A 23967-nucleotide genomic window follows, 5' to 3' on the forward strand; every position below is an offset into this window, starting at 1 on the left:
TATGGTGTTGTTATGTTTCTTTGATATAGATATAGTCATGCAAATAATAAAAAAACTAACTTATGTTAAATTTTCAAATCTCTGGCAACGGATTTATTTTACATTTCATTTACTTTCTTTTTAGAGGAAAATCCAACAAATCAGCAATATTTATGTGTTCTTCTGCAATATCAACAATAAAAAGGGTTTTTTTTGCTATGCATTTGTTAAAGTTTCCTTTCCTAGAGTAGAAATCAAAACTACTTTTTTAAAAAAGTATAAATATTTTGAAGACAGGTATACAAGTTGATAAACAAGATATAAAAAGATGAGTCTAACTTTTAATTTAATTTAAATTTAATACAAATTCATAGTTTTATTTCGCTTTTGAATGGACATGGAAACGTAATGCTAGGATTCAAAGGAACCTGTATTGATGTGTTCTATTTATTTACACTGGGCCTAGGCTGTGCTGATGAATGGAAAACTTGATAATACTTCATTCCTAAAGAAGGTAGGTAATTGACAGTTTCCCTTCCGGTAATCATTTGGGCGATAACTCCACTTTTTTCAAACCTTTTATACCATGGATTTCCATACAAAGAACCCTGAAAAATAAATCGAGAAAGTTAAGACAGTGTAACTTAATGATAGATAAAGTGTAGCTTTTATGGCTTGAAAGTTTGTTACATTACTTGTCCGCTGTATGTTCTATTTATCCAGTCAATATTACAAACATATATACATACACGTATACATACGAGTCAGATTTTCAAATTTTGTCTACCAAACATTCCTAGACAACGAAAAGGTTGTTAGTTTCGACTGCATCGGGATGCCAACGCGAATGACTCATAAACGGCCGTTGATCGACCCTTGATGTCAATTAAATTATACAATCTGACATTATTGAATATTGGATCTCGTTTGGTTGTTACATGAAATTGGGAATCAAAAGCTCAAAAACCTCACTGATTTGGCACATGAGATTAGTCCTCAGAAATTCATTCAACATGTGAATTTCAATTACATTTTAAAAACTGGAATCAACCAAAAGTATAAAAGCAAATAAATTCAGTGCCAAAGATTTTCATTCCAATTAGAGGAGGCTGGATTTTGGACTATTAATTATTTTGGTCACATTGATAGTCCATTAATATCCGATGAGCTGTTCGTATTTCAAATACATCATACCATGACCTGATAGTCTATACATGTGTCTTCATATTGTATGGACAATATGGTAGTAATAGCGTCCATTTACAGAATAAAAAACACAAATGTTCTTTGTACACCAAATGAATCTCCGGAAACATTTTTCGATTGGAAAACGAAACGTCGATTGCAAAATTTTAGCTGGCATTTAGCGAACCTTAAAGATACATTTACATGTATGTATTACTAAAATTAACGGGATCTTAATCATTATGCTAAAAGTTTACAAGAAAAATTCAACAACGAGAGAAAATAATACTGACAAATAAATTGTACGAAAAGGGACAAGTATCTCGGAGACATATTTTTGGATCTCCCTCTTACATTCGTTATACTGCACTTCCAACAAACATGTCTTTTGTTAGCACCCAGTTTAATATGCTCTTTCATATTTGTTACCTCGAAAAAAGTGAACATTATCCGGAAACATATGTAATTATTTTTTTTTTATATTTCAGCAAAAAAAATCAAAATCATTTTGTAACGTGCCTTGTAAAGTAATGGATAAATTATTGAATAATAATTTTTATCTTTTTCAAGAGATGAGTAAAACAATTTCTCACTTCCTCGTTTAAAATGGCCGTATCATAAGTTTCATAAAAAGTAGAACTGGAATTCTTACATCGGCAGAAATGAATTACGTTAGAGTATTTGTTATGTTTGCATTGCAAATTGACAGTGTAATACATTATTTTTTACATTGTTAAACGTTTGATATAATAAAATTACCATATATTTGAAACTCCACTTACAAATCATGACAAATATCTCTGGGTGGACCCCCTGATGGACCATAGAAAATTATTTAAACGGTAAATGACATGGCGAATATTACATCTAGGTTCAGAAGATATTCATAAATAGAACTTAATTTGAGCCCACCACGAATTTCCCGCCAAATCCTACCAATGTTATTTTCCTATGCTGCTTCTTAAGACATAATGAATGTAATGAGTTTGTTTTTCAAAGTAATAAACAGGCTTGTGATTCGTAAGTTGAAGTGTTTAATGATTGATTATTATTTTTACGCGAAACCAAGGCCAATGCATTAATTACTTACCTTATGGGCTGTTCTAAAAGGAACATCTATTGTTGTTTCTCCGCTCAATACAAGCGGGAACTCATATGCTCCAAAATCATATGAGGTAGAGCTGGTGAGATCAGAGTTTAAGCTCTTTACTCTTGAGCTATATTTGTCCATCCAGTAAACTTTACCATTATTGGCATGGTCTGAAAAAAGATTGATTATATATGTACAACCTAAAAAGTATTTTTAAACTTTAATGTACTAAAGTAAGACAATGTTAGTTTTTTTAATATTTTGCTGTTGCATAAATATGATCATTCGCGTAAGTTATTAAACTATTATAATACAATGGCTTTGATCGACTACAATTACGCAAAGGAAGATTTTTAAAAATTCTAATTTGGTTCTTTTTTTTTTCAAACTGATTCCCTTTAACTGAGACCACGAAGAGCTTGGTGGTTTAAAACAAAAGGTAGAATGTAACATTCTTCTCTATATTTGTTTAACATCTTAACTGTTTTATTTATTTTCGTTCTAAATCTTTGCAGATGAAATTTTTATAACCATTTTTAATCTATTATTCCTCAACTGTATTGAAACTCATGTCAATCAAACCTCATCTATTTCTCATTGATTTTACCAACAAAATAGTCTTTCTGCTACTGTGTAGGAAGTTAAAGTTCCGAAAGACTGGACTAAAAGTCTTGTACATGTAATGTTGCTTCCAAAATAAGGTGATATCGGAATTTGGGACAACTGGAGAAGGATTATCATAATATCGACTCTACATTAGTTCAGAGTAATAGCATGGTCCATGTTGAAAACGCTGAAAGACTTTGATTTTGCAAATACTTTGCATTATTATTATTCCGGTATTTTCATATGTAAGAAAGGCAAACAGACTTAGTTATTTTGCAATACGATGTATTAAGAGAGAATGTACAAGTTCTAGAATGTTAATCCTCTATTTTTCAGCTAAAGTATGCCGATCGAATGGCACCGACCCAAAGATATTGTTGAGGTTATGACTGTATGAAAATGATTTGCTTTGAATTTTCTTCATTTTTTATAAAAATTAACGTACATATTTTTGCTCTTGGTGAATCGACCTGATACACATTATGTTACGCCATAATGACAAAACATGAATCTTCAGAGATTGCTCTTGAAGAAATAAATTGATCTTGATATAACTGACCAGAGTTTTGCAATAAGCCTTTTATATTGCTTTCCTTACATATTTTGTACATGACTTAATGTAAAATGTATGTAATAAAACAATAGACTTACACCAATTACATTTACAGTTGAATTTTCAATCGTTAAGTACAAGCACAAACGATCTTATTTCATTTAAAACAGTGAAAGAGAAAAAAATGTAGATGTACATGTAATTAGGGAAAGATGGCATTTTTTTCAAATACAATAAGCCTTCATGTATACCAATTGCAAAATAAAATCCACACAAAAGTGTTCGACCGTCGTTCGTACAATTGTCTATTGTAAGCGGGGATCTGTTGGAATCCATGTCTCCCTGTTGGAGAATTTCTTCCCAGCCAGTAGTTTCAGAAAGGAAGTAGTATTTCCTTTAATAAATACATACACAGTAATGTAGATATTGGTTTTTAGATGGAAGGTGTATATTCTTTTGTATAATGAAACTCGTAAATTACTCATTAGTTTTTTTTAATCCATGTTTATTAGAACTGTTCTTTAAATATAAAAACATAAGCGCATGGATTTGTAAAGTGAAAGAAAAATGTGTTCACTTCTAAAACACCTGATTTTAAAACTCTAAATTGTAGCCAAGATAACGTTTTGCATGGTAACTTGAATTTAATTATCCATTTGATGTTCTGAGAAACAAAGCATCTGATGTAACAATTTGAAATCGAATTGAATTTACCTATTTATTGGATCCACCTGGAAATTTGAATACCAATTAGACCGTTCAATATTGCGTAGAAGTGAACTTTCACTACCATCTAAGTTCGAAGTGTATATGACTGCATTATACCCAAATCTGTCCGCTTTGCATTTCCAATATAATTTATCATTGATCCAATCAACAGCAACTCGTGGCTTGTTAGCAGTAGTAGTAAGTAAAGTCTTAATATCTGCGAGTACACCATTTTGAAGTCTAGCTGACATTATTTTCCCCCTGTAATTTAAATAGTTTGATAATATTTGTGGTATATTTTTATTTATTTTTTTTTCAACCATCTAGGATATTTTGTAGTTTACATATTTATTGCTTTTTAATCTATACTTTGTTAGAAAAAACGACAGACTTGATCAGTAGTAATAGTACTATTAGTAAATAATTTGACAAGTGTATTACATGAAATACTGAGCGTATTATATATTTACCGTGAATTACAAATTTTTAACAAAACAACAAAACAAAACACCATTAATCAAAACAAAAGATACAACTTCCTCCCAAAGAAAAGGCTTCAACGGTAAAATTAAATGAAGAAAAAAGCAAATGAATAATTTTGGGAAGGAGCTAAAGGAAGATAATTGCAACCCATATACGCTATTTTTATGAGAAAGTAATGTTTTTTTCTCGTTGTAGTCAGCATGATACCAAAGGCGATTTTAAATTATTTATTCAATTATTACATGCTTGATTGACAGAAGTGTATAGTCAATCGTAGAGAAATATATCATAATCTGTCTATGACGTGTAATTATACCTGTTGCCATAGCCACGTTCATATTCGGAATAACCTGCAAATATCATCTGCTTTTCATAATGGAAATCAATGGAGTTAAACTGTATATTCTGTCTGGTATATAACATATGCTTTGTCCATGTAAGTTCGTCCACTAGATAAATTCTATTATTTGTTACAGCGATGAGTGGTGGGCGACCTAAAAATGGCAAGATGGCGTATAAAAATCAAAAATTACTTTCGTATTCTGTGCATTGAAATAATTGACCTAATCGTCTTTTATATGTATTTTCTGGTTTTGACTAATTTTCGGATCATTAAGGAGTAAGATTTCGCATTTATTAACGTTCAATTTTGTTTTTGTTTTACAAAACCAAGAGAACTTGTGCTAGGATTTCGGGGTCTTAATATTGTGAAGACATCATTCATAAGTTTCCCTCTTAAGTTGCAGATGTGTAAGTAGTCATAGTTTTTACGCAACAAATGCTATGCATAAAAAACAACATTTTTCCCATGTCTATTATAGAAAATGACTTCAATAGGAACACTACATATGCTCAACGATTTTGATTTTAGTATGCTATACAACCGTAAGACATAATACTCTCCGGATGAAATGCTATTATGTGGATGTTATTTCACATTTCTTTTCAGGGGATATTATTTGCCTATGAACCATTTTCCACAATTTAAATACTATAAGTAACGGTATTATAGCTAATTGCATTGAGGTTATTTTTAAAATAGACCGAAAAAATATAATAGGCATTCCTTGTAATTTAAAGTTAGAGTCAAAATTCGACGAGTAAATCATTAAAAAATGTTGATGACATCATAGTCACATTACAAGATACCGGACACAATTTTTTTATCCAATTAAAAAGTGTGTCACTTCTGAAATTAGATTAATGAAAATTATCCATAATAACTTTAAAAAAATATTCTGGATGCTAACCAGTATATGGAAGTATTCTGGATACTAACCAGTATATGAAAGTATTCTGGATACTAATCAATATCTAAAATAGTTTGGATCCTAATCAATCTCTAAAAAATATCATGGAAAGCATTTCACTTCAAAGACTATCCGAATCATAAACACCTTATTTTGTGAACTCTTTTTTTTACCCCACAAAAAACCAAGCCCCACTTTTTACATATTAATAGTAACCCTAAAGGTAACTCTCAGACACATGAAAGAAAGTGTAATCAAGGGAACCAATGTTATAGCGGAAATCAAAAGAATGTAGTCCAGGGACAAAAACCAGACATGGAAAACAGACATATACAACAAAGAACATAAAGTAACCAAAATTATATATACAAAGTAACAAAAGCAAATGAGCAACTCGGACTCCACTAAAAACTGGGAGCGTGGACCAGGTACACCGGTAGGATAAGCGTCCTCTAGAAACACCCGCCGAGTTGCTCATAAAAAGTCAAGTCCGGGGAATACAAGCGAGGAAAGGATATTCATGACCCGTTGTATAAATCAGATCTCATGGTGCATATGGATACACCAAAACGATCAACGAGTTTATGATGACGACCATAAAACTTCTGTAGTGATGACGTATAATCATGATAAGATTATGTGTATATGGAAACAATTTAACAGCAATGGAAAACATTTAACTATTACAAGATATCCCACCTGATGAAATTTGATACTATTTTTCCGGTCGAAAGCATCTCACATAGGATACTATTCGATGATACAATATCCTGTCTGCACATCGCCGTTTATAATATTCTTTACAAGTTTGAGGAAGTGACGAAGAATATAGTACTTAGCTCTTTTTAACATTATTTAAAAAGGACAATTATACTTACCAAGTGATTGCCCTGAAATCAAAATTATCATTCTGAATTAGCATGTTTGTCAAACCATGAACAAGTATATATATAGAAACTTACAATTTGTTCTCACGAATCCTTTTGTTTTAAATAAAATGAAACCGAATCGTTGAATAGAATTATTGCAGGCTTTGTTATCTAACTTAGATGTTTGGAACAAATTTGTGAAAACTATTATTTGTATATAAATGAAAATGTCTTTCAGCTTGTAAATTTATTAATAACGTTTTAGTTATCTGCATCGTGTCTTGCCAAAGCTTCAAAAGTGGAAAATGGAAGAGACAGCTAGATATGGTAAACACATGAAACAAACAAACAAACATGGACAAATAATAAGTATACTGTGGTCTCACTCTATCACAGTACTATTTGATAGCTCTCTCAACTCTGGCACAACTGGCCTCTGGAATGTGAATGCTCATTTTGCCTGAAGTTAGTTTATCTTATTTTGCATTGCAAGAATTTTCTTAATACAGCATCTTTTACATTACGTACTTATTTACCCCCAAAAAAATGTTCCCGTTGTATCACACTATACATAAAAGGTCTAAATATTTTCTTAGCATATTTCTGGCAACGAAAATGCATATGTACACGCTTCAACTACTCATCACTAAATCAAAATTATATATTTTTATATTCTTATTTCATTTTCATTCAATTTACAACAATTTTCCAATAATAATTTTACAGAAATAAAAAAATGTCCGAAAATCCGTAAATTTCTCGGACAAACCTGAACAAAATATGCATTCGAAGTTTACGCTTTGTCCAGCACGCCACATACAGAAAATGTGCACTATCCAATGCTCTTATTTCAGTTACACCGTTACACAGTGGAACCCATGATACAATAGGAATGCAGTATAGCGGGGTGGGTAGTACAATTTGAATCTACCTTACCTTTTACGTTGTTTATATATGTTGGAGATGGAAAATGGGAATAGAAGAATCGGGAATCAGTCTCAGCATTTTTAAAATATAAGATGACGATTATATAATATAGATTAAGTAAAATTTAATGTGGGATTCTGAAGTGAATGGAGAGTTTTCAACAGGGGAAAGGGGGAATTTATAATGGGATTTGAGCATGGGACAATAAGTAATGGTGGATTTCATTGCGTAAAAGGTTAATTAATTACATTTAGGAATATCAGTTTACTTTATTTTCAGTAATTGTTTACCACTTGTGATGCAGTATCTAAGGCGATGACGGCATTCAAAACATTCACAAGAACAGCATACTAACATGAAGTGTCGCAATTATTTCCGTCTCAAACTTTAAAGCTTTCTTAACACAGATAATACTGTTATTAGAAGATCATGATGAAGTTTTATGCACATCACATAAATACGTGTGCCATTTAAGCAATGCTGATGCTTGTAATGAAATGTAAATATACAAACGACATTATTTTGTCATTTAAAACAGTTCAAATGGTCAAGTTTCACAAAACTTACCTTCACTATCGCTTATAAGCATTACAACTGATATTACTAAAAATCTCATGTCAACCATTTTTCGTTGATGAATGCTCTAACCTGTATTAAACCTTCGTTTTATTTAATTGATCTCGAGTGCATACACGAAGAAAGCAGCTGGATTTTACAGTTTTCAAAGGTTATCCTCATTAAAATCGTACATTTGTCATCCATGGTATTTATCATGATCACGCCTGCTGGTCGTTCAACGTAATTCAGTTTGAATGTATTATTTGATAAAAACGACGAACAATCATTAAAAATAAAAACTTTTTAATAGGACACAGCTTACGGAAATAATACTGGAAAAATTTTGTCAAAAGTTGTCGCTTTTCAAGACCAATGATCGTCACCAATGACCTAATTCACCGATATCGAGTTGAGTGTAGGTATTCTGCTGCTATTTATTGTAGTTTCTGTTTATCTCTAGTTGTTTGTGTGTGTGTGTGTTTTTTTTTTTTTTTTTTTTTCTTCAGATGGTGTTGTATTGGTTGTCTTTTCTTAGCTTTCATATTTTGTATTCAGACTCCTTTGGATTTTATTTTCCCAAGGAAAGCAGTTGTACTGTTTCTTTTCACCTAAAAAATTGGACTAGATTCTTAATATTTGCTTCCAATGATATTGGTTTCGTTGTGTATTCACAGGTACAGAAACATGAGAGTAGCCCTGAAATATGAAATATAAACAACCTATAAGGCATTGTATATGTCTATTTCCTTACTTTTGATCGGTACGGACTTCTGGATAAATGTATTTTTATTTACACTGACGTCGATGATTCGTAAGAGCAAAAGCTTAACCAACGTAAGTAGCATAAAGCACATTCAGTAAGTAATACGACCTTAGCTTGACTGATAATAATATAATGAATTTTGAACGGTGGAAAGTTTATGCTCCCTGTTTATTTTGTACTGCCAATTAAACGTGAAAGGACTAACCGTAATGGTTTCACGTGCTATCAAACCTGTTTTAAAAACAATATTTCCATCGGAAATGCCTGTACTAAATCAGAAACATTGCAGGTCTTTTTTCCTTGATATTGAAACTTGTTATATGGACATTTCTTTAAGACATTTGCCTAGAGTTCATCACTTCAGTAATTTCGTTATAAATCTTCACTTTATATACCTGCGTATATTTTTCAATAGCTATGACAGCTTCGTCATGTACTACATAACGAAACCTCAATACTGCAGATAGGCTCGCTTTTAAAGTGAAAATTTTAAGTTAAGTGTGCTTAAAAATTTTATCATTTCAGTGTTTGTGAAAAAGGTGTTATACACTAACGTTTAGATGTCGAAGGCAGGTGGGTGGAAACATTCGTCGATTGTAAGGTTGAAAAGACGAATTCAGGTTTTGTTGATACATCTGCTGTATCTCTGTTTTCTGAATTTGTTGTCTGTTCTGATGACTTTGTTGGAGTAATAGATTCATGCTGGATGGAACTCCTTGTTTCTGCGTGCGTCGACAATGAACCCGCAGTCCATGCTGTTTGAGATTTTGTCGTCATTTCAATAATGGACAGTCTAGTGAGCCGTTTCATCTCATGTGAATCGGTCGTTTGTACAGTGTTAAAGGCGATTTTGTCCGTTGTGTGTACTGTTGCTGCATCGACGATTAGTGAACAGTAAGGATTACATGTGGAGAAACCCTTGAAGTCATATCCGTTTTCATTTTGTCCACATATGTATTGTGTACTAATTGACAGACTAGTTATGTTCACAGTAAAATAACCAAAACATTCAGAGGAGCTATTGTATTATATCCGGACTCGCAATGCACTTGTAGTGGGGCGTGCATGGACGAACATGGTAATGTTCTGGTGTCTGATATCAAGCACCAATGTGTTTATGCCTTAGACAAGAAATTGAAGTACAAAACAACGGTGGTGCGAAACGATGAATTCGAAATCAAGTCTCCAGGGGCGATAAGTGTGCACAATGAACTGCTATGGCTTTCAGATGTGGGGATAATTTTCAAGTTCAAATATGACAGTAAGCAAACTGCCTTGTGCAAATAGTTGTTGTTGCCGAACCACGTGTAAATGATCATTCTCATATTTTCACACAAATGTTTATTTTCTTCGAATAAAGACTTCATAAGTATGTATTTGTACATCCGTCATATCTATTCTGATTACCAAAAGTAAGGTTTGTTTAAAAGAATATCTATTTTGAATTCATAATCAGTAAAAACTATATATTTCTGTCATAAAATATATAATTATATTGAGCATGCAGTTGTTCGGTGTACTATTATAAGCAGATTTCTCCTTCGTCACCATTAAACTTTATTCACTGGAACTATAACACATAGATCCACTAGAATTGGTACCAAATACTTGCAAACAATTATTTGCTTGCTTCGTATGGCAATACAATGCTTTATATGGGCAAATTGATTCGACTGCAAAGGTCGACATGACCCGTAAACCGTTGGACAAATTCAAGCTTGAAGAAAACGTCTTTCTTTGATCCCATTCTATATCTCAATTACTAAATGGCCGAGGCCCCAAATCAAAGCATCCTTCCATTTGTGGTATGGTAACTTGTAGTACGTTTTTAACAATGCCCAAGACAAGAAGTAACCACAAATAACGACGCCAGACGGCAAAGGTAAAAGCAATATGACATTTTACCGCTGAAAAATATGCGTCGTATAAAATAATAATCAACGATCTTATCTTAATAAAGATACAAATTAAAATTCAGGTAGTGGTGATTCTGGTACTATAAAAAGAAGTGTTAAGTCTTCTTATGGAAATTTTAGGATCCTAGACCGCTGATTAGAACCACCGGTTCTTATATCATACAGATACGACTTTAAAATTCAAAGGGATTCAAATACTTCTTTTTACACATTATCAAGCACCTAAATAAATCTGAAAAAGATAACGAGTACCATTAATATGAAAACGTATAACGAGTAGTATTTTCGATTTTGGTAAAGTGTCGTGTTGACTATCAGAACATTGTGCTTGATAAATATGTTGCAGTCTAGGTTACAGAATTAAAAACATCAGTGATTTGATTTTATCTATATTTTATACAAATTTTATCGGGTGAAGAGGATTAGAGACACGGTTAAAATGATATCTAATGCAAGGACAGCTTTTATTGTTATTATTAATACCTTACCACAGCCAATGTTATCACAAACACCAATTACTGTGCAAATGTAAAGATATAAATGGCATTTTGCAGTATTATCCAATAGATATTTAGTGACAGCAAATCTTATAATAGGCTCAGTCAAGAATTGCTGTAAATTAAAAGCATTTTCTGTTGTTTGGGACATACATGATTATGTTCAAAGCAGTTTTAGTGTCATTACACAAAATGTGTGTATTCAGCAAGGAGGGTATATCTGGTGCTAATTTATCAAAAATTGAAAGCAATGGTTTTCCCTGCATGACAATGCATTGTCAACAGATTGGTTCTGAGAATATTTAGACAATATCAGGTGAATCTATTTAAATGCTATCTTGAAAAAAAACAGTTATGTACTAATAAGAATCTACATTTGATATATATTTTATTGACCCAATAACAATGTTTAATGTGTTTTGAAATACAAGTATTCGACGGAATGGCACATATAATAATGCATTCTATTTTCGTTTTACTGTAAAGCCCGTATGTAAAGTGTTCATTTTTGAAAAGATAAAATACATTGTACAGTAAGCTAAAAATATTTTTATCTGTTTTTCTTAAAACAAATTCGTATAGTTCATGTTTTATTGTCAATCTTTAAATGACAAAAGATTATCTGTTCGAAATCAACTCGATAACGTGACCTTTGTAAATTATAGAAGATACTACTTTGAGAGGACCTATAAAGCGTGAATTGTATCCGTGCGCCGACTATCCCTACTGACTTAACAAGAAATGTAGAAACAAACATTTTATAAAATTTATCTATTTGTCAGATAGATCTACACACGCAGATAGTGTATTGACAGTTTCCAGACCTAATTATACCAAACTTTATTAAAAGAAATCTTAGCGTGTAGTTTACACACTTGCACTTTTGATGTATGCCAAAAAAGACGCAGATACGGTGTGTCACTCGTCTAATTTCCCCTTCAGACTAAAAATGAAAGATTATTTAAAAGGTATTTTATAGTATATGCATGTATGAATAATAATAATAATAATCATAATCATAATAATCATAGTAAATTATTTTATTAATTGTATTTAAGTGTCATGCATTGACCTTACAGAACAGTCAGTCATATACAATCACATAGAATAAAAGATCAACACCCAACATATATATATATATAATGTCCATGGATCTTCACAGCAAACCAACTGATAGTCACCAATACTTATCTCCCAATAGTTGTCATCCAAAACATTGTACTAAAAGCATCCCATACAGTCAGGCACTTCGAATTCGGCGCATTTGTTCTTCTGACGATACCACCAACAAACGTCTAGATGAACGCCGTGGTCATTTGTTATCGCGTGGCTATAAATCAACAGATATAGATCGGGGATTTGAACGTGCTAACAAAATCAGCCGTAAAGATCTCCTCGAGTACAAACCTAACAAAAAGAACAAAAGGGTCCCTTTTGTACTTACGTACCATCCAGCCTTTGAGAAACTCTCGCAATTACTGCATTCAAATTGGAAAGACATTCAAAAACATCCCAAGCTCTCCAAGCTCTTTCCGGGGGCCCCGGTCCTGGCATTCCGTAGACCGAGGAGCCTAAGAGATGCCCTAGTAAGGGCAGAGATTTCATCTCAGTCTTAACAAAATACAACGGGCCAGTGTCGACCATGTGGAGATAAGAGATGTAAGACCTGTACCCAGATGCTGCACACCAAAACTTTTAAAAGCTACTGCACTGGAAAGGAATTTGCCATTTTTTTGCGACGTAACTTGCAAAACCGAAAATACCATATACCTTCTCCAGTGCCGATGTGGTATGCAGTACGTTGGCGAAACAGAACAACCTTTCAACAGGCGTATGAATGGTCATCGCAGTGACTACAAATGCAAACCAGACCTCCCTCTGAGTCGCCATCTTAGATCTGCCGGACACACCCAGGAGGATCTCCACAACATTGTTGTGACGATCATAGAACATAATAAAAACTGGTCAAAATGTAAAAGAGTATCTCGGGAAAGCTTTTGGATGAAGAAATTGCAAACAACTTCTCCAGATGGAATTAACGAGAAAAAATAATTCATTTTTAGGTCTTGGATCTAAGGCTGGTACAGCACTACTTGCTATACATCAATACGCCGTACTACTATATTTGGACCTTTTAGTTTTTTTAATTGTTGTCCACAGTTAATTGTAACTTTGATAAAAAGGCCCTCTTTGTTATTTTCATTCAGGCTCTTCATCAGTTGCTTATGTGAGCTTTTGATAAAGGTACAATCACCCACAGCGCACACTATTCAGCTTCCGAATCTGCTTTGATCTTGAACTTTGTGAGTTTTATGCTCGTAAAGTTTTGTGAGTTTTATGCTCGTTAAGTTTTGTGAGTTTTATGCTCATATAGTTTTATGAGTTTTATGCTGAGGAAGGATATCTGTTATCCGAAATATTCAATTTAAAATTTATCATCTTCATATATATATATATTTTAAAAAAACAATCATCCATACCAATTATATAAAATATATATAGTGTTAAAGGCAATCGATCCTACTATAATGTGATTCGAAATAAAATAGATAAGTTTACTAATGAATAAGTAAAAATATCATATTTAGATAAAATACCTTGATTTAACACTTAAATCTAAAATTGTAAAATAGAAAGAGGTTCAAACGTTGATAAAAAAATAGCAAGAAATGTAATAAATGAATGAAAAATAATTAGAAGTAGATTGAACTATAAAAGGGACATGATATCTGTAGTATATATAAATATTCTGAAAATTATATTATGTAAAGGTGAAAAAAAAATAAAAAAAAAAAAAAAAAAAAAAAAAGCTCTGTGAACAACTTCATACTAATAAACCTCCTGAAATAAAATTTGTGAATTGAGTCTGCACTGTTATTTGAATGTTATCACAGGTCATTAAAGAACTGAACTTACACTCTATACTCATGTTATCGAAATTTTCAATTAATTGGCGTGTCTTTTGAAACAAGTCATATCTTCATACAGGGAATAGACCATTAAAAATGAGTTTCATGTTCAATGTTCACAAACTTAAAAATGCATTTACATTTGTTTTGTACAAACGATAAGTCCGTAGCTTATTTAAGTTAACATTGTTTCTATCATTATGTAGTTCAGTGACCGTCTGATTTTTCACTCATAATGTGCACCGCTGTTTTAACTGTGATTGTGACAGTATGAACATCTACATGCTGAATCCAACCTTTCCGTCGCTACAAGGCCCACTTCGCTATTTCTGGTATAAGTCTGTCTTCGCTAACCTGTACGATTTTGAAATGAAAGTTTCTGCTTCGTGTAACAAGTGGTTAATCCCAGATCCTCACTGACAGCTGTGTTAGAGGTACGTTTCCCAACCGCAAGAAAGCATATTGCAGCTTTATTCTGTACGTTGTCGATATCTCTTTGAGATTTGTATCCCCCACTACTGCCATAGAACATAACGGTATTCACCTTCGATGTATATAGTTTATAGTAAAATTTCCAAGTCATGCACCAGCAGCTATGAATTCACCGAAAAGTGCCCCCAAGAGCTCTACTAGCTGATTTAGCTGGAAGTTCTTTCACAGCCTTTTCTAGATTTACAAAACAATCGTCGAATCAAAGTTGTAAGAGTTCGTATGTTATAAATATTATCTCCACATTCAAAGTGAAAGTTTGACCTTGTTATTGAAGGGTTCTTAAAATGAACTACTTTGGCTTTTGACAGATTGACTTGTAATTTCTAATCCTCGCACCATGATGCAAGTTCATTCAACATTCATTGTAGTCTGTGTTCGTCAGGGGCAACCACGGCTGTATTGTCAGTATACAGGAGTATGTCAAACGCAATATCGTCATTCCATTCGGTTGGTTCGTTCGGCTAGGTACACACCCGAATCTACGTTGAAACATAGCGAAATCACTCAATAACTTTGACGGAGCATTTCACGCTATCATACAGGGATTGAATTGCTTTCAAGATGATCTTTCCTTGTACTGCAGATGTGAGAAGTTTATACAAAGTAAACTTCTTGGGACGGAGTCAAATACCATTTGCATATTCATGAAGCACACTAATGTTGAGATGTTCGATAATTTTTTTTTATTGATGACAGGATGCAACGTATGTACATGTTCTTTGCAACTTCTCTGCGCTCGGAAACCGTTCACATTCGCACAGAATTTTGTTTGCTTCTCAGACGATAATTTAGTACATGACATTATATTTAATAGGTACAGAAACTAAAGTGATACCGCGATAGTTCATATGGTTTGTCTTATCGTCTGATCCAGCCTTGAATGTTGGATTGATAATCTCTGTTGTCGATTACGGACCATGGAATGGTTTGATTTCCCTCATTTGCTAGTCTAATATTTCCTATCGATTTCCAGAAATCTCTTTGATTAGTTGAATGTAATTTTTCTTGAAGTTTTACTTATTCACTACAGACATACCTCCGTTTATGTTTTCTGTTCAAGACACAGACAATCGGAGCAATATTTTTCCTTTAACCTTTTCTTAAAAGCATTCGAAACGTTCACTCATACAGACTGTTCCATTTATTTTGGAGAGTGTTATCCAAATGCAGTTTGTGCATATCTTTTGCCCCGTTGTTTCTGTTGCTTGCGGTGTTAATAAACGGGAGTTTTGCTGTCACTTCGTCTTGTACCACATCACAGAAATTAACGTATGCCTACTGAACACAGTTGGTTGTCTACATTTATGGATTTTTGATGCGGTTAATTGCTGCAATTATTAAATCAAGACGTTATTGATCACGCAAAAATTGCTTGGAATATTGCTTACATTACACTTTCAACAATACCGGAACCCTGTCTGTCTTTTTTTTTCTTTTTTTATTTTTGCGCTATTGGGAATTTCAAGTCAAATGCGGATGACTTTATACACTTACTTGACTATGATGCACTATGTTGATTATGTCGGACATTTTTACAACTTGAAGTCCAGTATATTCCTTAATTGCAAAAAGGGTACACAGACGTAATTCACAACCGATTTTCCTTTTGATGAGATGTATGTAAATCGTTAGTTCCTACTCTCCCATTCAACACAGCGATGAAAGTATCCGTCAAAAATTCAACAAACAGATCCCCATTATTATTTTCGGAATAATCAGTTACATTTCCTGGAATTATATCATCCACATCTTCTACGTATCTTTTTTTCAAAAAGGGAATTAAAATCGCCACAGACGACGGTTGAGCCTTTATTTTGGTAACAATATATTTGCTGAAGAGGACCATCAAAAAGCGTTCCTGGTCGTTATGTCTACTTGACCACCTCCCACTTTGGTGGTAAATTACATAGGGCAAAGCAAATTAAAAACGTCAGTTTTTACTTTTAGTTTGTACCCATAAAAGTCCACACTTTATTTAGAGTAAGAATGTCGAATTCTTCATACATTTCATTTCTGATAAAGACTCCTACTCCACCAGGGCCACGGGCGGTCCTTTTATGCATGTTGTTTCGGTTATTTCCGGTCCATTTATGTCCATCCATATCATTTCATTTCCGCGAAAAAAAACGTTTCTCAAATGGCACATATATCGTAAATGAAGTTCTAAAGCACAAGTTTTCCAAACTGCAAGTTGTCATTATCTTTAAAAGACCATCCCCGACAGTTCTGCAATTCACACCACAGTTTGTCCTGATGCTTTTTCTTGGTCAGTTTGTTGCCCATGAAGGTAAACTCTTCCTTCTCTTCCATGTTCTTTTAACAATGTTCTCATATTGTTTTACTGTATTCTAGATTCTAAGGGCGAATCGATGTCAATGTACACTGTAGTTTTTATCTTTTTTAGATCTTTTTTTCTCTTTTAAGATCTCCTCCTTTTGGTTACTGTCATTTAGTTCTATAATTATAACGAGATCTTACATGTAATTTACATGTCCTTGCTTTCTACTTACTTTTGATATTCTTTTGATTTCCTTCCATACTTTTGAGAATTCTTCGTCTATTTGAGTTTTTAAAGCAGTTTGTATTATGGCAGAAATCTTCTCTTCCATATTCATTTTAAGTTGTATGCGATTGTTGATAGTGTTGAAACTAATAGACATACTATTGGCCAGATTTTGTACAGCCAAATATAAAATTAGTTTACATTCTCTCATTTGAGAGATATTTTGGTCAGAGATTTCTATCAGTTCATTGTTTCCAGTGCTTTTTATTCTTTAATATCACTACACGCTGAGATTGGAATAATACCTGTCTCTTTCTCAACGTGCTACATATTGACGTCTCTGGGCTATAGTCTGTTGATATATTTCAAAAGAGTGTACTTGACTTCTACAAACGGTCTAGTTGTTTAAACTGCTTGCTATCTCGTCAAAATACCTTTAAAATCACACTTCGAGTCTAGGTTCTTATCGATAACTAAATAGTTACAAGTACAGTCCACTAGTAAATATATTCCACTACAGGAATATTTGTTCAGTGTGGTGGATGTGTTTTTCAACAAACGGTCGGCATTCCAATGGGAACAAATTGTGCTCCTTTACTTGTATGGAGTGTTCATATCACAACTCATACGTTATGCCAAAGCTTGTCGAAACTACGCAGACTTTGTGTATCGCGCTAGAACTCTAACAAATAGGCTTCTGAAACATGGTTATGTTGCTACAATTTAAGATAAAGTCATCACTACAGAAGTTTTATGGTCGTCATCATGATCTCGTGGATCGTTATGGTGCACAATGAAAACTGATTTATTCAACGGGTCATAGTTTTCCTTTCCTCGTTTGTCTACCCCGGACTTGACTTTTTATGAGCAACTCGGTGGGTGTTTCTACAAAAGCAGAGGACGCTTACCATACCGGTGCACCTGGTCCATGCTCCCAGTTTTTAGTGGAGTCCGAATTTCTCATTTGCTTTTGTTACTTTGTTTGTATGATTTTAGTTACTTTATGTTCTTTGTTGTGTATGTCTCTTCCGAAAAGAACTTCAAATTTTAGCATCAGCTACATACCAATAATTATGTGTATGTATTGATGGATTATTGACTAATAAGATATTTAGCTATATCATTTGCAGTCCTAATCGTTGAAATGGGATTGCGGTACCTGAATGTACATGTATACAAAATGATTTTTTAAGTAAAAATGTAATATTTGTAAACTTAATGTCAGAAGTTAAATTGTAATAATAAGGTCTTCCAGCTTTCTTGAAATTTCTGTAGCTCAGGTTTACGGTAAAGTTGAATAATAGATTTTTTTTGTTTAGGATGTAAAAAGTTCATATGTTTGATACTATATAATTGTATGCTATCATACAAAAGCTTGTCTGAAAATAAAATATCAAAAACATGTGAAAATCGGAAATTCTGAATGGTTCACATTTTATCATTTCATAATGATTAAAACCCAAAAATAAAAATGTATCTAAGGGTCTCAGTTGATGAGATATTTTGGATACACCATTATCTTAATGATGAATACCTAAAATATGAGTTTACGGTGTCGATGATAATTATGTTTGTTACTGAAACAAGTTTTCTAGAGGTAAGTTATATTTTTTTTATTTTTGTTAAGGAGTAATAAACTGCCTTCATGAAAATTAGTTTCTCATGACTTTTTATGTAGGACATTAGATTATCTGTCAAATAATGCCAGTATTGAGACATGTTGGTTGAGCAATAATATGTACAGTCGAATGTATGCGACTTTTTATAGGAAAATCAAAAATCGTATTATGTTGCAATTTGTGATAAATTCTGACAATAGAAAGTCGCGACAAGTCATCAAAAGAACCCCAAAAGTATCAATTGTGATAGTAATAAACAAAAAATACAAATTCAATCTTCTTCAATTAAGCATGAATACTCTCGGGGTTTGATATTGAAAATGTCTCCAATATCCTAAGTGTTACCCCGACGTATTTGATAATTTTGGAAAGCGGGATATTCGGCTGCCTGTTAACGGTGAAAAATGTCAGTCTAAGTCGTTTTGAAGAAAGGAGAAATTAGATGAATTCAAAGAATGGATGTTTGCCTCAAAGAGGTACAAGTGACCCCCCCCCCCCCCCACACACACACACAAAAATAAAATAAAATAAAATAAAAACTGTTTTTGGCACAAACAAGATTCATTAATAGGAGGTATAAGGGTACAATTTAATATGACCTGCTACAAAGCTCTTTAGATCACAGCCATGGAAAAACATTTCGTGCAACACAAAGATTGCGTCTATTCAAAAATATATAGAAATTAGTCCTATTTAAATCAAAATGAATCAAAGAAACTCCATTTTGTCATCGTTCTAACATAGGCTGGCCATTTATATCGTTATTTAACTCGTTTCTCTCACAACATAAATGGACAACCCGTGGTAAAACAAATATTAAATGGAGTTTCCGTGATTTATTCCTTATTTATAGACTGGGTGGGAAAAGTGTACGTGATTTTTAAAAAAAGTTCTTATGATGTGTAAAGGAGACAACACAAAGTCTTATCTCTGTCTTAACTAGCATTATAGGAGTATCTTATACTCAAGCAAAATTATTTCACATAATTTTTACATGAACTTCACATGATTTTTACCTGAATTGAGCAAATAAACTAAGTGACAGGGTTCACGTGCAATTCGGGTGAATGGAGCCTTCACGTGAAATTCACACGGAATGTTCACATAAAATTTGTGTTTAGTGAATTTCACATGAAAATCATGTTAATTTCATGTGAATTTTACATGAATTTCACATGAAGAATATTTGCCTGTGGATGTCCTTTGAATTCTGATTTTAGTCCGTCACATTTTCTCACGAGTAGGAAACTCGGGTTTTCAGACCTTGTACAATTAACATTTTATCACACAAGGAGTATTATGATATTCAGTTCAAACCATTAAAACCGCTAAAAATGGGTGACCAGTCTTTAAAGGCATGGTAATGATCCATGGAGACCAGTTATTGTTTTATTCAGTACACTGCTAGATCGTTTTGTAGTTAAAACCAAAACAGCGCCCTTTGTAGGAGAAACTGACGGGATGTAATCAAAGCAAATAACAACATTCCTCTTCCTACAAACGATTTTCATTTTTCTGAGAAAAAAAGGAGAAAGCAGGATCAGACCGTGAGTTTAGAAAACACTAATAAAAAGTCCAATATGATGTGAAACCCAATTGAATCTCTGTCAACACACTATATCAGACAGCGAATTAAAGCCTAAGGTAAGTGAGTCAATGTAACTATATCTTTACAGATATCAGATTTTGTATCTCTCTGTAGAAAACTAATATGTTATTGACTGTCATGCACTTTTATATCATATTAACACTTGTTTCTGTTTTAATCATTTCAATGGAAAAGGGAAGGTATGTATGCAGTTTATTAGTGCTCCAGTGCTTTGAATTGTTTTGTAAATGTAGTTGAGTTGTCGAACTTTTTGGATTATTGATTTTGACAGCAGTCTGGAATACGCCCATCAAACGCCATTACGATTTGTAGAATTTTCGAACTGTTCATTGTTAAAGGAAACAATTTTATGACAACATGCTACAACAAACATGCAGGTAAAATATACATTGACATACTTTGTTAATTTGTGTGAATACAGAAGATGGCGGAGAATAATAGTGAAACATTAAAGTGTCGATTCCATGATCAAGAAAGTTACAAGTTTTATTGCAAGCAATGTAAAGAGTGCATTTGTTTTCAGTGTATTGAGGATCGCCATGAAGATCATACGTTTTGTAGACTTAAAAGTGCTGAGAATGACATTCGAACTGAACTTATGGTGGTTATAGAAGACTCAAAGAAGGAAAACTGCAAATCTATCAAAGGCCTTCAAAAAACGCTATCGGATATGAATGAAGATTTAGGAATCGCCAAAGCGCAGTTAACTAGTAAAATTGAAGACGCAACCAACACAATAATCCTAAAATTAAACGAATCTAAACAGAAAGCACTTAATAGTCTGAATGAAGAATTTGGTAAAAGAGAAGCACTTTTTAATAAACAAACGGAAACGCTGGAATGGTTAAGTTCAAGATTTGCGGAAGTAGATGCAAAGTCAATGGATCTAACCGACATAATCGAAATGGTCACTATTGCAAGAACAACTTTTAACTCGATCGAAAACCTTACCACGAGGAAGACTAAACCGATGTTCGTCGGCAATGATTCCGACGTAACAGTTGGGCGGTTTACGAATTTAGAAGCAGATGGAAATTCTTCTGGATTTCAAGAAAATTGCAATTATTATGCGGATGCTCAAGTGATGAAAATCGTGGGAAACAAATCGTCAGATGAAGAAAGTGAACATACATACCCGATGGTTATTTCAGACAAATACGGTAGACAGGCAATTAAAATCATACCAGTATCTAAGAATGACGCTTGGATTTTATTTGAAGAAGGGAATATTGGAAGGATCACGTCCAACGTTATCGAAACGTACATATACGCTTTAAGAACAATAGACTTTGTTTCTCTGTCAAATGGTAGATTGCTATTAGTTAGAAAAGATGATAGCTTTATTCAGGAAGTACTTAATGACAAAAGGATCGTCCCGTTCGCTGATATCGGTGGTAAGAAGGGTTACATTCCGTGTACTTTGACTATGTACAACAAATTAGTTTTTGTTAATATTGGATTAAAACATACCTATACTAATTTGGACAACTCTAAAACTACCGGAGTTACATTTAAAAAAATATGCATCTTTAATACAGACGGCATCCAAATCTCTTGCACTGATATCTCATCATATAGCAATGGAACATATCCAAACTTAACTACACATGTTCATCAGACAGAATCTGAGACGTTCCAATGCTGTCTTTTCAGAAACTTATACTATCAAAATACATCGATTATTCATCTCATTAATTACAAAGCTTCAGAAAAACCTAAAACGGTTGCCACTTTCCGAGGAGTTTTTGGAAGAAATCCTGAATTGGAGTTTGTGTGCTTTGGAGTCTGCACAGATAAAATTGGCAATATTATTGTTTCGGACTACAATTACAAGAAAATATATGCATTAGACAAGAACCTTAAATTCAAATCAGTTGTTCTAACTAGTGCTCAATTAGAGTTACGAAATCCAAAAGGAGTAGCTGTCTATGAGGATATTTTGTGGGTGGCTGATGTTGGGAAAATACACAAACTCAAATATAATAGCCAAGATGCGACTTTGTGTAAATGATTGTGTTATTAACTACCATAAAACTTATATACTAAGACGTATACCTTATTATCTGTATTGAAAATATTATTGTGTATGTGTTTTGGTAAATATACATTTATGAAGCAGTAATTCATATTCCGATGGTATAACACAAAATAAGACTGTAGTCCATCGAGGCTTTTGTAAATAATAAAAGTTTCAACATTTACCGGAAGTGCACTTTTAAATACCAAGGCTGTTTTAAAGTACAATTATTTATGAAATTCACCAGATAGGAATAGCTCAGTTTGACTTGTTAAATTAGATGCTATTCTCTTCAGGATAGAACATTTCTTTTTTGTCTATCGCGGACTTAACTTTTTGTGAGCAAATTGGCGGATGTTTCTAGAAAAGCAGAGGACGCTTAACCAAGAGGTGCACCTGGTCCATGTCGCCATTTTTTAGTGGAGGTTGAGTTGCTTATTAACTTTTGTTGCTTTGCGCGTATTATTTCGATTATTTTATATTCTTTGTTGATCATATCTGTTCTCAATGTTTAGACTTTTCCTTTCATTACATTATTTTGATTTCCGCTAGAATATTGGTTCCCTTGATTACAGTAATCTTTCCTGCTTTAAGGTATTTGTAAAGCATTAGACTATTATGATGTGACGCGAGATATTTCAAAAATATTCACGAAAAAAGCATTACAAAATAACTTATAAAAGTTTACCTTGTGATATATCAGATCATTGTTTGCTTATTTTTATCCTTTAATATAAACAATATTTAGCAAATTAATTACAATGTGAAATCTTTTAATGTGATATCCACCCGTTTGTCCTTGTTTGTTTGTTGTTGTTTTCTTTTTTGTTTTGCATGTGTGTGTATGTGTGTTTTTTTGTTTTTGTTTTTGTTTTTGGTTTTTTTTTGTATTTATTATTTAAATCAAATTTCGCTTTTGTAAAGAACAAATAAATAAATATTAAAATGAAGTTCAATTACAGTGTATTAAATTGTAAGACCTATGGTATATAATGAAATTCACTTCCCACACACTTCTGTTTTCATATATACATGTATGTCATAAAATCATATGTTCCTAAAAAAATAGTGTTAGATGACATTTAGCGGCTAATTAGTGCACATCACTTAACTTAACATTTATTAAATGCTATTTCCTAGACTGATATTTTAAAAATTTGGTCAATTAGGCTATAAAGCCACTCAACATTATGTAAAAAAAAAACAATAAACACTGTATGATTGACTTCCCATGTCTTAACAAGAGATATGAACAGGTATTTTAAGAAAGATAAAAATACTATTATTGCAAAAACAATTAAAACATGGAAGATATTGCTCTAAATATATGACAGTTTTCTAAGACACAATGATGAAAGAGCATAATTGAATTATTAAATAAAATTATAAAAATGGATTAATTGCATTAAAGACCTAACAAAACACACATCTAGA

At 32.9% G+C, this 23967-nt stretch overlaps 2 protein-coding genes across 3 annotated transcripts; one reads left to right on the forward strand and one right to left on the reverse strand.

The window, feature by feature from the left end:
• Nucleotides 1-312: 312 nt before the first annotated feature.
• Nucleotides 313-8506, reverse strand: LOC148614354 (uncharacterized). 2 transcript variants are annotated; one of them, XM_088588453.1, is made up of 7 exons: nucleotides 8218-8506; nucleotides 6733-6744; nucleotides 4921-5098; nucleotides 4128-4382; nucleotides 3665-3807; nucleotides 2255-2424; nucleotides 313-587 (listed from the first exon to the last, which is right to left on the reverse strand). In XM_088588453.1, exons 1-7 carry the CDS (start codon nucleotides 8273-8275, stop codon nucleotides 423-425), a joined length of 981 nt encoding a protein of 326 aa, XP_088444579.1. In that variant the 5' UTR covers nucleotides 8276-8506; the 3' UTR covers nucleotides 313-422. The 2 variants fall into 2 exon arrangements, with proteins under 2 accessions (XP_088444579.1, XP_088444580.1); XM_088588454.1 differs by lacking the exons at nucleotides 6733-6744; nucleotides 8218-8506 and adding an exon at nucleotides 5884-5946.
• Nucleotides 8507-20760: 12254 nt separating this feature from the next.
• On the forward strand, nucleotides 20761-23929 carry LOC148614355 (uncharacterized). The gene has a single exon (XM_088588455.1). It carries the CDS (start codon nucleotides 20941-20943, stop codon nucleotides 22525-22527), a length of 1587 nt encoding a protein of 528 aa, XP_088444581.1. The 5' UTR covers nucleotides 20761-20940; the 3' UTR covers nucleotides 22528-23929.
• Nucleotides 23930-23967: the final 38 nt, after the last annotated feature.

This window comes from Perna viridis, chromosome 6 (genome assembly GCF_037379345.1).
Source record: "Perna viridis isolate PV_CMFRI_1.1 ecotype Kerala chromosome 6, ASM3737934v1, whole genome shotgun sequence".
Lineage (NCBI taxonomy): Eukaryota > Metazoa > Mollusca > Bivalvia > Mytilida > Mytilidae > Perna > Perna viridis.